The sequence below is a fragment of the Periplaneta americana genome, chromosome 15 (genome assembly GCF_040183065.1).
Source record: "Periplaneta americana isolate PAMFEO1 chromosome 15, P.americana_PAMFEO1_priV1, whole genome shotgun sequence".
Lineage (NCBI taxonomy): Eukaryota > Metazoa > Arthropoda > Insecta > Blattodea > Blattidae > Periplaneta > Periplaneta americana.
In genome coordinates this window covers 71448756-71464254 of record NC_091131.1, presented here as the reverse complement: position 1 = coordinate 71464254, position 15499 = coordinate 71448756, and the positions used below count along the sequence as shown (strand labels likewise).

At 34.5% G+C, this 15499-nt stretch overlaps 1 protein-coding gene across 1 annotated transcript in view; it reads left to right on the top strand.

The window, feature by feature from the left end:
- Positions 1 to 15499, top strand: part of LOC138715722 (transmembrane protease serine 9-like) — a 51029-nt gene that overhangs the window by 2013 nt on the left and 33517 nt on the right. Inside the window, exons 2-7 of the mRNA XM_069848778.1 lie at positions 1942 to 2053; positions 4166 to 4199; positions 6080 to 6251; positions 8272 to 8480; positions 10796 to 10989; positions 11452 to 11509. Of these exons, the coding sequence (XP_069704879.1) occupies positions 2000 to 2053; positions 4166 to 4199; positions 6080 to 6251; positions 8272 to 8480; positions 10796 to 10989; positions 11452 to 11509 (721 nt within the window). The 5' untranslated portion in view covers positions 1942 to 1999. The remainder of the gene's footprint in view (positions 1 to 1941; positions 2054 to 4165; positions 4200 to 6079; positions 6252 to 8271; positions 8481 to 10795; positions 10990 to 11451; positions 11510 to 15499) is intronic.

Sequence of the window (15499 nt, the reverse complement as noted above, 5' to 3'; positions counted from 1 at the left end):
TTGACGGAACTGAGGATGACGCTCTATGGGAAGATGGCGAAAACGACAATGATTTTTTCGCTAGTGATGACGATGAAAGTAATGGTGAATAGAGGTATGGGAGCATGCGATAATTGACTTTAATATTTTATTGCACATATTAACATTAAAAAAATTGAAATTCGCATTTTTTGCCATTAGGTAGAGTCCCGGATGCTTCTACAACAGATGTGAAGATTATGACACGTTTCTTGAAACAAATTGATATTTTACTTAACTTTGGAATACGTCATTATGTAGGATTAATTTCTTGTAAATAAAACATACATTACAGCCAATTTTTTTTTTAATTTTCTCTCCTAAAATTAGGTTGCGCGGATTATTCGATGGCGCGGAGTATTCGCGTATATACTGTATAGTAGATGACGCCTTCTTTGTCCGACTAGATTAGCTTACGTAAATGGACACCAGCTTTTGCACCGGAAGTTGCTTTGTTTTGTTAGAGCTCAGCCATTCTTTTCTGTTCTTCATGTTGATGTAAAGACATCATTTTTCTTCACCAGTAAATCTGGGACAAAAACTATCGATATTGTTGATGAGCTAAACGGTAACGAGTAAGCAAAGAAGCAAAAATAGTAACACGATTTTTTGTTTTCGCTCAAAACTTACGGTACTCATAAACGCAATTTTTTAAAACTCTGTCCTTGGAATGTGCACGTCGCAATTCATTATTTGGGAAAATTGACGAGTTGATTAATGTGGATAATTTTGAATTAAAGCGTTTAAACGGTCTTCATAAAAGACGGACGATTTTTCTGAACGTGAAGCATCATCCATGTCAAAATGATCCTCTCTGAAACGAGAAAACCATTTTCGTACTGTACTTTAGCCGAGTGTGTCCTCCCCGGGAACAGAACAAATGATTCTACCGCATGTGAGTCTTTACTCCTCGGTAAAAAAATTCGGAACTCTTCACTTTTTTTTAACTTCTTGATACCCTAACTTCTTTTAGCTCTCAATTAACAGAAACTTTCTTAAAAATTGAGAAGTTCAAGTCATAACCACTAAGAAAATACTAAGACCTTAAAATGACAAATCAATACTCCCAAACAAATTCTTTACAAAGGCTCTATTGCCATCGAAAACAGAAGCGCTACGAACTTCAGCATTAACCGGTTATAAGGATGGTTGAATCTGTAAATAAGTCATAAACTTTTGACAAATTAATCTTTATAATATTGTTAAAAGGTTAAAAGAAATTAATGCATTAAATTTTAATGTCGTTATCTATCAACCACTTGTGATAATTTAAACCAACGGTCATCAGCACAATGCACCCTCGGGCTAGCGTCTCTTTCCCGCGGATAAGACATTGCACTAGCGTGCATCCGTGGTTGCTGGCGGGTATGCTTTCTCTCTCTTATGCACGGCGGTGCATATTGCGATACACTCCTTACCCGTTACCCATTTCGGCGATTGCTGACGATCACTACTCTAAACTGTGTATTATGTGAGTTTGCTGAAATAGTTGGATCAATATTTTTGTTACACACTAAGCATTTAACAAGAATTGCTTGTTGTTTACTTCACTTTCTGGTATACAGCGTTATGAACTAAAGTGCATTTATGTTTCTGATAATTCACGGCACAACAGCTCTATCAGAGCCAACTACCGACTGCTAAACTCAACCCCAACTTCTTTGAGCGGTGGATGAACATTCGACCAATATGGCGTAAGCTAGTTTATTAGTCATATGTCAAGACATATTTATCTTGAGCAATCAGTAGGCTTGTCATCGACATGCTATAGCGTAGGACTATATCGAGTTCCTCCTTCAATTGATATTCTATACCAGAAAACATATTTCACATAATTTTAAAGCCTGACTCAAATAAATGTTGAATAAGATGTGAGAAATACAGCAACCCAGCTTATTTTTATATTTGCTTCTTGTTACACAGGTACAACACAACTAAATAAATGACATGATGAATTTCTTAACTTAAGACGTCGTGAAATATGTATGGGATAAAATTACTCCTCATTCTTGTGGTAGATATTTTTGTGATAGCGGTGAGTTTACCATTTTTATTTACTTACATTATAACGGCTTTGTAATAATGTACATTTTCACCATAGTCTCTAGACTACAAAGATATTTAAATAAATACTTTAAAACGTTAAGTGATAAAATACAAATTAAAATACTGAGACGCTTAAGTCACTTCAATTTAATAAATTACAGAAAAAAATTCGATGGAGTGAAAATAATACTCATTACTGTACGAAATATTGGCTGATAAATACAATAAAGAGTGTGCGCGAGAAAGCTGAGATTTGTATTATAAAAAAAAGAGAGAGAGAGAAAATAGTAAGCCATTTATTTGTGTAGATTTAGGCTTACAATAAGAATGTAGCTTATCTCCGATATATATTTTAGTATTTGTGTTTATGAAATAATTACAGAATGGCTAATTAAGTTATAGTAAAGAAAATATTTTTACTTAATTTTACAAAAACGATCACATGGCAATAGCTCACAGTGGATAATTTTTATAAATAGTGGTATTTATTCAGTTTTAATATCAGGGGAATTTCAATCTCAGTACATATTATAACGAGTGTACGCCTGGAAACAGGTTTCGCTTAGTACTGCGCCGTTCGAAAAGTGACATGGGCAAGTAACATCCCGCTTAGCGGTGATACAGCGTGTCATCTTTCGGTAGTGCTGCTCAGCGGATGAGTACTACTGACGGAGGAATCGGATATTACGAACAAAACTCTCCTCCGGTGATCTCTGTTACTACCGTAGGTGGCAGAGAGAGCATACGGAGTGGTTCGGAGCTCCGGAGCAAGCGAAAATAGAAAGACGGAATTCTCAAGGACGACCGGCAGGCCGAACGAAAGACAAGACTGGCAGTAGTTGTCAGTGGGATATCCGACATATGGAAATTGTTTCATTCAGTTTAAAGTAGTAGAAGTTTGTTAAGGGGGTTATTATTAAAATTGTTCACAATTAACATTATCGGTATTTTAAATTCTGTGTACTATAATAATAATAATAATAATAATAATAATAATAATAATATTATTATTATTATTATTATTATGTTACAGTATATTTATTAATATTATATTCTAATAGAACATATTCATGAATATTATGTAAAAGTGTTTTCAGAGTTAAAGGTAACGAAGAGCCTGAATAAATAATTATTTTTAAACAGTGAACCTTAATACATTCATACCACACGTTTCTTTGGTTCCATTCTGAAATTCCATTTAATATATTTTATGCTCGACCATGCCGAAATGTAGTAATTATACACCTGGTAGCAATCCTTTAATGCATGTCATTAAAACACACCTATTCATTAAAGTTCAGGTTTTCGATTATTCTCGGATATGCAATCGAAAGACAACTAGCAAAACGTCACGCAGGCTGGAAATCCAATACTGTCGCAGAAGGTTATGTTCTGTTACTATAATAATTAGCGTTAATTGCAAATAATATTCAAATAAATTCAATTTGTCATCTCGTTTTTCAATGTCGAATTCAATTTCAAGATTATATCAAGTTTAACGTTTATCTTACTCTCTAGATTATATCAAGGTCGTCGACATTCGTTGCCCGGAAAAAATCAATACTTTCGCGTCTGCGCACATCTCACAATTTACGAGCTATGCACAAGGTCACTTCCGATGTTCAGTCAGATACGAATAAAATTAATACTTCTGAATAATTTCAAGTTAGAAATATGGTCGAGCATGAAAAGTCGTATGAAACTTGTCTGTAATAGTAATTAAGACGCTCGTATGAAAATTATGAAACTCGCTTGCGCTCGTATCATAAACATCCTCGCTTCTTAATTACTATCATTATAGGCTCGTTGCATAATGTACTATTAACAATTTAAGTGTCTTATGAAATCTAGAAAAGATTCATAAAATGTATTATTAAGCTTTTATTTATGTGCTCAAAACATTAATAAATGATATAGAGAACAATGTATGAGATGCATTATTTGTAATCACACATAAATCGTTTAGTGATTGGTTAGTTATTCCACTATTTCTACATTTTAAGAACAGCACAAGATATCTGGCAAAATACCTGTATGCGGTTTATATAAATTTCAATATAGGAATGATGTCAATAACGTAAAAAATGCAATGCTGTTTCAGATGGCCCATGAGCAGAGCTCCCAGTGTAATTGTGGTGCGTATGAATTTCTAACTCAGTTCCAATTATAAAATCTAGTAGCACTAAAGAGTAGAACCTAACATTTGAGAATTCTCACTAAAAGAAAATAATCGTGAAAAATGAGCTAAATGCTGTAGCTCTGTTTCACTCTCTCATTAGGAAGATAAATTATTGCCATGCTGTGAGATTTTGAGTTGAAAATTCTCATGGAAATCAAATTTTTATTATTCTTTTAACAATACATGCGACTTTGATTCTTTTAGAACCTACCATGTGCTCGTTTATATGACTGCTTATAGGGCTTAGCCTACTTCTGAACTTCATCAAATTGTGTCATATTCGATATTTGTGACTTTTTAAAATTGTTTTAAAGATGCTGTATCAACTAATAGGTTATTTAGCGTCGATGAGATTGCTGATAGTGAAATGGTATTTGACGAGATGAGACCGAGGATTTGCCATAGATTACCTTACATTCGCATTACGGTTGGGGAAAACCTAGGAAAAAATCCAACCCGGTAATCAGCTCAAGTGGGAATCGAACCCACTGTCAAGGGCAACTTCGGATCGGTAGGCAAGCACCTCCGCCGACTGAGCTACGTCAGTGGCAAAACAGACTATCATATAGTTTATTATTGCAACATTGCAACATTGACATAATATATATTTATTATAGGCTAATGAAAAAAAATCCCCTCTTTGTTATTGAAATTATTGTCTTCCATGCTCAGTTGAATTTGAACAAAATTAATACTCATTCATTCATTAATTCATAGTGTTCTATCTAAGGGCAGGTATTTCACTGCAAACCCAGCTTTCTCCAATCTTTCCTATTTCCTGCCTTCCTCTTTATCTCCTCATATGATCCATATATCTTAATGTCGTCTATCATCTGATATCTTCTTCTGCCCCGAACTCTTCTCCCGTTCACCATACCTTCCAGTGCATCCTTCAGAAAGCAGTTCCTTCTCAGCCAGTGACCCAGCCAATTCCGTTTTCTCTTCCTGATCAGTTTCATCGTCATTCTTTCTTCACCCATTCTTTCCAACACAGCTTCGTTTCTTATTTTGTCTGTCCACTTCACACGCTTCATTCTTCTCCACATCCACATTTCAAATGCTTCCAGTCGATTCTCTTCACTTCGTCGTAATGTCCATGTTTCTGCTCCATATAATACTATACTCCACACAAAGCACTTCACTAGTCTCTTTCTCAGTTCTTTCTCCAGATGTCGCAAAAGAAATTAATATTATGAATTCATGATTAAATGCAATTAAATACGAGTAATGATTTTGCTGATTGTTCTGTTGTTGCAGAAAGAAAGGCAGTGCAGTTACTACAAGAACTAATATCAAATTGAAAGATTACTAGTTCAATCCCGAACGCAGATAAGGATTCTTTCTCACGACATAATTTCTTGGCCGTAGAAAACTACTCGACCTTCTAGGAAATTAGCATTTTCGTGTTCATCACATGTCATCTGTGTGTCCAGTGTATACCGAAAAATGTGCTGAATAACTTACGGGTTAGAATAAATCTCCCTAGAGACAGGCCTATTAAATATCCTGGACACACTGACAGAGGATTCGTTAAACTTCCCCGCACGATTAATTAATTACATTTAAGCCACAGAAACCAGACCTAACACATGGAGGTACTAAAAATTAGTCCATCAGCGTTATGGTTTAGAAGAGTCATTAAGTGAAGTGTCAATTTTAAGTCGATATTGCTTTAGGCTGGTTCACAATAAACCGGGAACGGAAACGACAACGAGAACGAGAACGGAAATGGTCTTAAAATAAATATATTTAACATTATTTCCGTTCTCGTTCTCGTTGTCGTTTCCGTTCCCGGTTTATTGTGAACCAGCCTTTACCTAGAATTATCTGTTGCAGTGTGTGGAGGTCTTCTAGCCAAAGACTTCAGAATCGTGGGAGGAATTGTAGCAGAAAAAGGAGAATTCCCCTGGATTGTATGGATACGATTGGGACATAAGAACGGCGACTTCTGCGCTGGGACTCTCATTTCACCGAGCTATGTACTCACAGCAGCTCATTGTCTTCAGGAGTAAGGAGTAATCTCTCATATCTGGTCCCTATGTAACATTCATACGCTGTTTTCACACAAATGTGGCTTACATGGATAGAACATACTTTCTGACTATGCATTTCATACAATAACTTTAACAAATAGCACTTATCCCATAGGTTACTATTAAGGCAGCAATTTCTTGTGTATTTGTTAATTTTATCTTGAAAGTGTGTTTAAGGATCTGCGAACACAGAATAACGCCGTTAAAGGAAAATAACCAAAGGAGAAAGATTCGATCAGGTGCGGTGGGTTGAACTTCGGCATAACTCAGTGGTTAGAGCACTCAGTGGGTGAAATTGGGAACTCGGATTCGATCCTCGACGCCGGAGCGAATTTTTCTCCATTAATAACTAATAATAAATGCCTGTTATTATTCGGTTGAGAAGCTTTTATCATCCAATCTCCTGTCAAAAAATCTGAAAGTTAGAATTTATAAAACAGTTATATTACCGGTTGTTCTTTAAGGTTGTGAAATTTGGATTCTCACTTTGAGAGAGGAACATAGGTTAAGGGTATTTGAGAATAAGGTGCTTAGGAAAATATTTGGGGCTAAGAGGGATGAAGTTACAGGGGAATGGAGAAAGTTACACAACACAGAACTGCACGCATTGTATTCTTCACCAGACGTTTGAGATGGGCAGGGCATGTAGCACGTATAGGCGAATCCAGAAATGCATATAGTGTTTTAGTTGGGAGGCCGGAGGAAAAAAGACCTTTGGGGAGGCCGAGACGTAGATGGGAAGATAATATTAAAATTGATTTGGCGGAGGTAGGATATGATGATAGAGACTGGATTAATCTTGCTAAGGATAGGGACCAATGGCGGGCTTATGTGAGGGCGGCAATGAACCTCCGGGTTCCTTAAAAGCCAGTAAGTAAGTAAGTACGCAAATAAGTAAGTAAATAAGTAAGTAATAGTAACTTAAGGATTTTGATTAAGTGGGATGAATATATTGTTTTCCGTTGAAGGACTGCGATTTAGCTGCTAATAATAATAATAATAATAATAATAATAATAATAATAATAATAATAATAATAATAATAATAATAATAATAATAATAATAGTTTTATTTTCCCTGGCAGAGTTAAGGCCTCTATTCCACTGAATCAAAGCACATATAGGAAAATACATACCGGTATACAAGTTGTTTGTTTAGTCAACAGTTCGAAGACAGGTTTGAACCTCATAACCATAAGTAACAACAATAAGACCACCCAGAATGGTAACTTGAAAAATATTTAAAATGGGACTGTGGGGTTTTGAAAAAGGTATTGGTTGGGTCACTGATTGAGAAGAAACTGTCTACTGAAGGATACCTGGAAGAAATGGTGAACGGGAGAAGAGTTCGGGACAGAAGAAGACATCAAATAATAGACGGCATTAATATATGGATCATATGCGAAGACTAAGAGGAAGGCAGAAAATAGGAAAGACTAGAGAATGCTGGGTTTGCAGTGAATGACTTGCCTTTGGGCAGAACAGAATGAATGAATGAATGAATGAATGAATGAATGAATGAATGAATGAATGAATGAATGAATGAATGAATGAGGGCTTGTCACTGATATTTTTCTTTACTCTGGGGCTACTGCCACAATTAATTTGTCGGTCTATTTTGGAGACACTGTATACATTTGAAAGTGCAGGTGAAACTACAATTGAATATGTTATTGCACTTATATCAAGTAATGACATTACAGTCAATAGAGTCATGGTCCACTTTATCGTGTGTCATATTTATTTTGATAATTATTCAGAAAATACTCATTGTACGACTTTTCTTATGACTGAGTATTGCCTATAAATAAATTGCAAATAAGAATAAGTGGTTACTTATTATAAGCAATCACTTATTACTCAAGGGTTTCCTCATCCTATGAGCGAGGACTATGAATTCGCCCCTAGATGTTAGAGCATGTACAAATAAAACTCAACAAAAATATCCGTCATTAAATACACTTAGTTCATAAAATCCATAATATAATTTTTTCAGCACAGAGGACGTATCAGATCTGAACCTGTACCTGGGACTACACAACATAGCTGAGGCCAAAAATCCTCATAAAGCGACAAGCATGAAGATTCACAGCGAATTTGTGGACGATGAAGAATTGAATTTGCCGAATGATATTGGAATTATACAACTAGATAAACCTGTAGAATTCAGCGACAGAATTCGAGCGGCTTGCATTCCCAAAGAGAGTGAGTATAAATATCAAGAAGTTAGATAACTCAAAACATATTATTTTAGAGTTTATAGATTTAGCCTTTATGCTGCTGTATGATTTTGTAGCCATTCACCAGACAATTTACAACATACCGGGCTTTTAATTCAAAACTTACCAGTCTAAATAACTACTTGTATTTATTTCAATTAAATTTAATTGAGACAAAAACACGTCAATTTAGGTATTGAGGGGGAAATTTAAAACCAGTGTTAATTTCATTTTAGATTTCATTCCTAACACCCCGTTTGAAATTTCAAATGACACCACTATAATTGTTATGATACTTATATTTGAAAGAGTATTCAATTGTCTATACATGCAAGGCAGTCGAGAAAGTAAGTTTCCTTGGGGCCGTTTACAGAAGGAAAACACTTTATTGCAACAGATACATCGATTTTTTTTAGCTATTTTTCAACATATTCTACACCGGAATTGCGACATTTGTCATGCCGTGGAATCGACTTTTGTATCACTGTGTCGTAGACGTCTGCCTCCTAGGATCGAAACCAGCGTGTGGCAGCCGTCTGCACCTCTCTGTCCATGTGAAAATGCTGACCGGAAAGGAATTTCTTGAGGTACTATAAGAAAAGATGGTAATCGCTGGGCGCGAGATCCGAACTGTAGGGTGGGGGATGAAACACCTCCCAGCGGAACTCCTGCAGAAAATATGTTGTGGGTCGAGCTTAATATAGCCGAGCGTTATCGTGCAGCAAGACAACACCGGGATCATTTTCACAGTGACAGAGAGGTGCCGATAGCTGTCACACATTGGTTCCGATCCCAGGCGCCAGACATCTACGACACGGGAATATAAAAGTTGATCCCACAGCATGACAAATTCTCAATTTCGGTGGCGAATATGTTGAAAAATAGTTAAAAAATTGCTGTAGGCTATGTGTTCCAATAAATTTGTTCCATCAAACTGTTTTCTCTTTCTCTGAACGACCATAGAGAAGCTTACTTTTTGGATGCGCCTCGTATCATTAACTTATTCTCACATATTTTGTTTTCTATCATCATCAGGCAACCTGGACTGTTGTCAGTTGGTTGTAGGGTGAAAACACAGTTCATTTTGAATTGTTGTTTAGTCAACTGTCCGAAGACAGGTAGGAACCTCATAAGTGTCGCTAATGACATCACTCATGAGATAACTAACAGCTTATTCCGAATCTCACCGGACCGGTGGACCTCAATGACGTCACGCTGCAGCGAAATAAGGAACAAAACTGCTGGAAGGTTCAATGGCTAACATGGGGGCTGTACAAGTTGTCTGTGCTACGCTAGCAAGATTTTGCGAAATTTCCGTAATGTCATCTCGTTCAAAGAAAAGAGAGCATAAACAATTTATTTATTGAACCGGTAGTAATAACTGGTCCGTTGACATGTTCGCTCATAAGCCATTAAATATTTTTTACGTTGTGCTCATTACAAACAATACAACAGAACCAAAGCAGAGCACACCGCCATGACACAACAGTGCACGATGTCATTCGTCTGCTAATTCCCACCCTATGCAAGAACCAATCAGATTCACTGATGGCGGCTGATGGATACTGCCACCACCTCTGCAAGCTGATGGAACCGATGCGACACCGGTGGAGCATCAGTGACGTCATCGTTAAAATTCGGAACACCGTGATGGCATCAGATTGCTCAGCGCTGAGATTCGGAATACGCTTTAAGCCAAGAAATAGTGGAGTAGGATGGCCAGTTCCTTTCCCTTCTATTGCATACATCGCTGACGAGTAACATATTTCACTAATCAGGCTTATGATGTAAACAGACAATTATTGTTCTTCCTCTGACACAAAGCGTCAAGTGAGATGTACTCTCTGATAATAGGTGTATTATATCAGCCAGAACCTCAGTCAAATATTGTAGGGCAAAGGAATGCATTTGCCATAAAATACCCATGGACGTCACATTGAGCATCTCCTATGAACAGATCTCAGAAAGTATGTGTTGTAGGACCAATGTTTATTAGACATTGTTTTCTTGCTTTGATGCATACTATCACCTCCTAAAATATTGGATACTTTTCTTTAACATCCCGTATAATTTTGATGTTAAAGTATTTTTTTCCAGTAGATATTTAATTATACATTTAAGAAATTAACAACTGAAGGAATTACTGTACAGTGTGTCTTCACGTGTGCGAGTATTTTCCTCGGTATTTTATTTCTTTAAACAACATTTATATGTTATTAAGTTATATGACCTAATACTTAATGCATGAATTGTTCTCACGTTGGATCTAGTATTTATGAGTGACATGTGTGGCTCTTACAGACTATAACTATGACAATGGAGAAGCAACTGTGGCAGGTTGGGGCGTAACGGCTGAAAATGGACGTCCTGCGAAGTTGCTTCGTAAGGTTAAATTGCCTTTCGTTCCTAGATCTTTGTGTAACGAAACATTTCCGGGCTTGCGGCAGGGAGTAGTGTGTGCTGGCTATAAAGAAGGAAAACGCGACGCGTGTCAAGTAAGTATAATGTAATTTACCTTTGATTAATTCTGATATTGAGTATTGAGTAGCTAGGAGCGGGTTAGGAACGATCCTTCAGCACGTCGGCTTGACAGTGGCCTATTGTGCACCCCGAATTATGGGATGAATGAGAATGAGGTGTACAAGCCTACCGACCGCATAAAACCCTTCACCCGCTTACCCATCGGGAGAATATGGGGGATGTGCAATCACCTCCCAACTAACCAAGCTCCTGGAAACTGCTTTCGTCACGTTAGTGGAGTGGGGATGTGCATTATCGTGTTGCAGGAGCACTTAATGTATTCTTCCCGGTCGTTTTTCTTCAATTGCGGCCGCAAGGATTCTTATTTGTCAATAAATATCAGCAATTATGGTTACATTCCTGGAAAGGAATTCGTAGTACACGACACATCATTTTATTCTTACTGCTATTTCTGTAGGCAATAATTTTTTTTTCAGGGTGACAGTGGTGGACCTATGCACAGAATCAACAACGCGGGAATGTACGAGCTCGTAGGTAAGATAATATCGAAATGTAAGATAGCGATAAGCGTGTTTAAGCTCATATCTCAATATGATTTCTCAGACCCGACGTTTCCTATCTTTAAATGTTATGTGGAATATCCCCTATTTCTTGTTTAGCTTTTACTGAATCATCCTTTATAATTCTTCACACATCAAGGAAGCTATAGTGCAACTTTTCTGGCAAAATTACAGTACATGATTTTTTAAATAATTATTATATCATGTCAGTCAGCTATTTCACACGAAATAAAAAAGTGCAGAGACGAAAAAAAATTGTACTGACAAAAAAATGGTAGATTTGTCTAACAGACATTTCTAAATAGTTTTGTAAAGTGAAATATCATGAAAGTGTTTGAAATTTCCACAAATACATTTAATTTTGCATTTTTTAGGCTTTAAGTTTAAATTATGACAAAAAGTAAATGTCTTAATATGGTACTCGTATATTACCATAAAATAATAAACATACTATAAATTTCTTATTTAAACTATTGAGTTACCGGTACTTAAAACTCATGGAAGATTTGAAAGTCTTTAACTTTGTTAAGAAGTAATTTCAGTTTTGTTCATAAAAGAGTGGGGTTTATTCAGGCACATTAATCAATTTCTGACAATACGCCACACTGTTGAGCAGCTCATCCGTTGTCGATTCACACAACATGGCCCATATTCTAAATGTTATCTAATTGCCTGGACTTCTTGTAAACCCATCGCGGCATCCAGATATTTTTCTACGGACTTCGGTATACAAAACTTTTTATCTGCCACTGGACCTGTTTCTTCAAATTTGTTTACAAGTTTCCACAATGACAATAAATTGCAGAGGCCATACCTCAATCCATTTGCAGTTTTGAAACTTTTCAGTGAGCTGACACAATCTATTTTATATTCTTAGCAACAAAGAGTAAGTTCAATTCGCATTGCAGAGGCAAAACTATTGTGCTATGAATTTGTAAAAATAAATAAATAAATAAATAAATAAATAAATAAATAAATAAATAAATAAATAAATCAATCAATGAATAAATAAATAAATAAATGGATAAATGCATAAATGAATAAATGAATAAATGAATAAATAAATAAATACATCAATAAATAAATAAATAAATAAATAAATAAATCACTCATACACGCACAGAAAACTCAATATGACCTTGAATTGCTACTCACTCACTCACTCACTCACTCAATGTATTTATTTATTCATTTATTTTATTCATTAAATTTATTTATACATTTACTTATTTTATTATTTATTTTTACATGTTTATTCATTTATTTATTTCATTTGGAATAGCAACAATATTGATACAATTAAAGCAGGAATTTTTGTATAAGCAGATCCTACTCTTTTATGAAAAGATTATATTATTATTATTATTATTATTATTATTATTATTATTATTATTATTATTACTATTATATTATTATTACTATTATTATTATTATTATTATTATTATTATTATTATTAACAATAAATAAATATCAAGGAAATTGGCACATCTTCTAAAGATGACTGATAATACGATACCCAAATATAAACAACAGTACATTTCATCTGGGTGAAGAAGTGTGACAGAAGACTCCAAATGAGATGGAGAGAGCAGTTTATAAGAGAAGGAATGGGTCAACAGGTCCAACCATTGAAGGTGATATCATTATCATTATTATTATTATTATTATTATTATTACTATTATATTATTATTATTATTATTATTATTATTATTATTATTATTATTATTATTATTATTAACTATAAATAAATATCAAGGAAATTGGCACATCTTCTAAAGATGACTGATAATACGATACCCAAATATAAACAACAGTACATTTCATCTGGGTGAAGAAGTGTGACAGAAGACTCCAAATGAGATGGAGAGAGCAGTTTATAAGAGAAGGAATGGGTCAACAGGTCCAACCATTGAAGGTGATATCTTTATCATTATTATTATTATTATTATTACTATTATATTATTATTATTATTATTATTATTATTATTAACAATAAATAAATATCAAGGAAATTGGCACATCTTCTAAAGATGACTGATAATACGATACCCAAATATAAACAACAGTACATTTCATCTGGGTGAAGAAGTGTGACAGAAGACTCCAAATGAGATGGAGAGAGCAGTTTATAAGAGAAGGAATGGGTCAACAGGTCCAACCATTGAAGGTGATATCATTATCATTATTATTATTATTATTATTATTATTATTATTATTATTATGATTATTATTATTATTACTATTATATTATTATTACTATTATATTATTATTATTATTAACAATAAATAAATATCAAGGAAATTGGCACATCTTCTAAAGATGACTGATAATACGATACCCAAATATAAACAACAGTACATTTCATCTGGGTGAAGAAGTGTGACAGAAGACTCCAAATGAGATGGAGAGAGCAGTTTATAAGAGAAGGAATGGGTCAACAGGTCCAACCATTGAAGGTGATATCATTATCATTATTATTATTATTATTATTATTATTATTATTATTATTATTATTATTATTATTAACAATAAATAAATATCAAGGAAATTGGCACATCTTCTAAAGATGACTGATAATACGATACCCAAATATAAACAACAGTACATTTCATCTGGGTGAAGAAGTGTGACAGAAGACTCCAAATGAGATGGAGAGAGCAGTTTATAAGAGAAGGAATGGGTCAACAGGTCCAACCATTGAAGGTGATATCATTATCATTATTATTATTATTATTATTATTATTATTACTATTATATTATTATTACTATTATATTATTATTATTATTATTATTATTATTATTATTATTATTATTATTATTATTATTATTATTAACAATAAATAAATATCAAGGAAATTGGCATATCTTCTAAAGATGACTCATAGTACGATACCCAAATATAAACAACAGTACATTTCATCTGGATGAAGAAGTGTGACAGAAGACTCCAAATGAGATGGAGAGAGCAGTTTATAAGAGAAGGAATGGGTCAACAGGTCCAACCATTGAAGGTGATATCATTATCATTATTATTATTATTATTATTATTATTATTAACAATAAATAAATATCAAGGAAATTGGCATATCTTCTAAAGATGACTGATAGTACGATACCCAAATATAAACAACAGTACATTTCATCTGGATGAAGAAGTGTGACAGAAGACTCCAAATGAGATGGAGAGAGCAGTTTATAAGAGAAGGAATGGGTCAACAGGTCCAACCATTGAAGGTGATATCATTATCATTATTATTATAATTATTATTATTATTATTACTATTATATTATTATTACTATTATATTATTATTATTATTATTATTATTATTATTAACAATAAATAAATATCAAGGAAATTGGCACATCTTCTAAAGATGACTGATAGTACGATACCCAAATATAAACAACAGTACATTTCATCTGGATGAAGAAGTGTGACAGAAGACTCCAAATGAGATGGAGAGAGCAGTTTATAAGAGAAGGAATGGGTCAACAGGTCCAACCATTGAAGGTGATATCATTATCATTATCATTATTATTATTATTATTATTATTATTATCATAATCATCATCATCAACATCATTACTTACGGCTTTTAGAGAACGTGGAGGTTCATTGCCGCCCTCACATAAACCCACCATAGGTCCCTAGCCTGAGCAATATTTAATCCAATCTCTACCATCATATTCCACCTACCTGAAATCCATTTTAATATTATTCTCCCATCTACGTCTCGGCCTCCCCAAAGGTTTTTTCCCCTCCGGCCTCCCAACTAACACTCTATATACATTTCTGAGCTCGCTCATAAGTACTACATGCCCTGCCCGTCTCAAACGTCTGGATGTAATGTTCCTAATTATATCAGGTGAAGAATACAATGCGTGCAGTCCTGCGTTGTGTAACTTTCTCCATTCTGAAATTTTACTTGAAGCAAGTAAAGCGATCGATTTGGAAGTAAA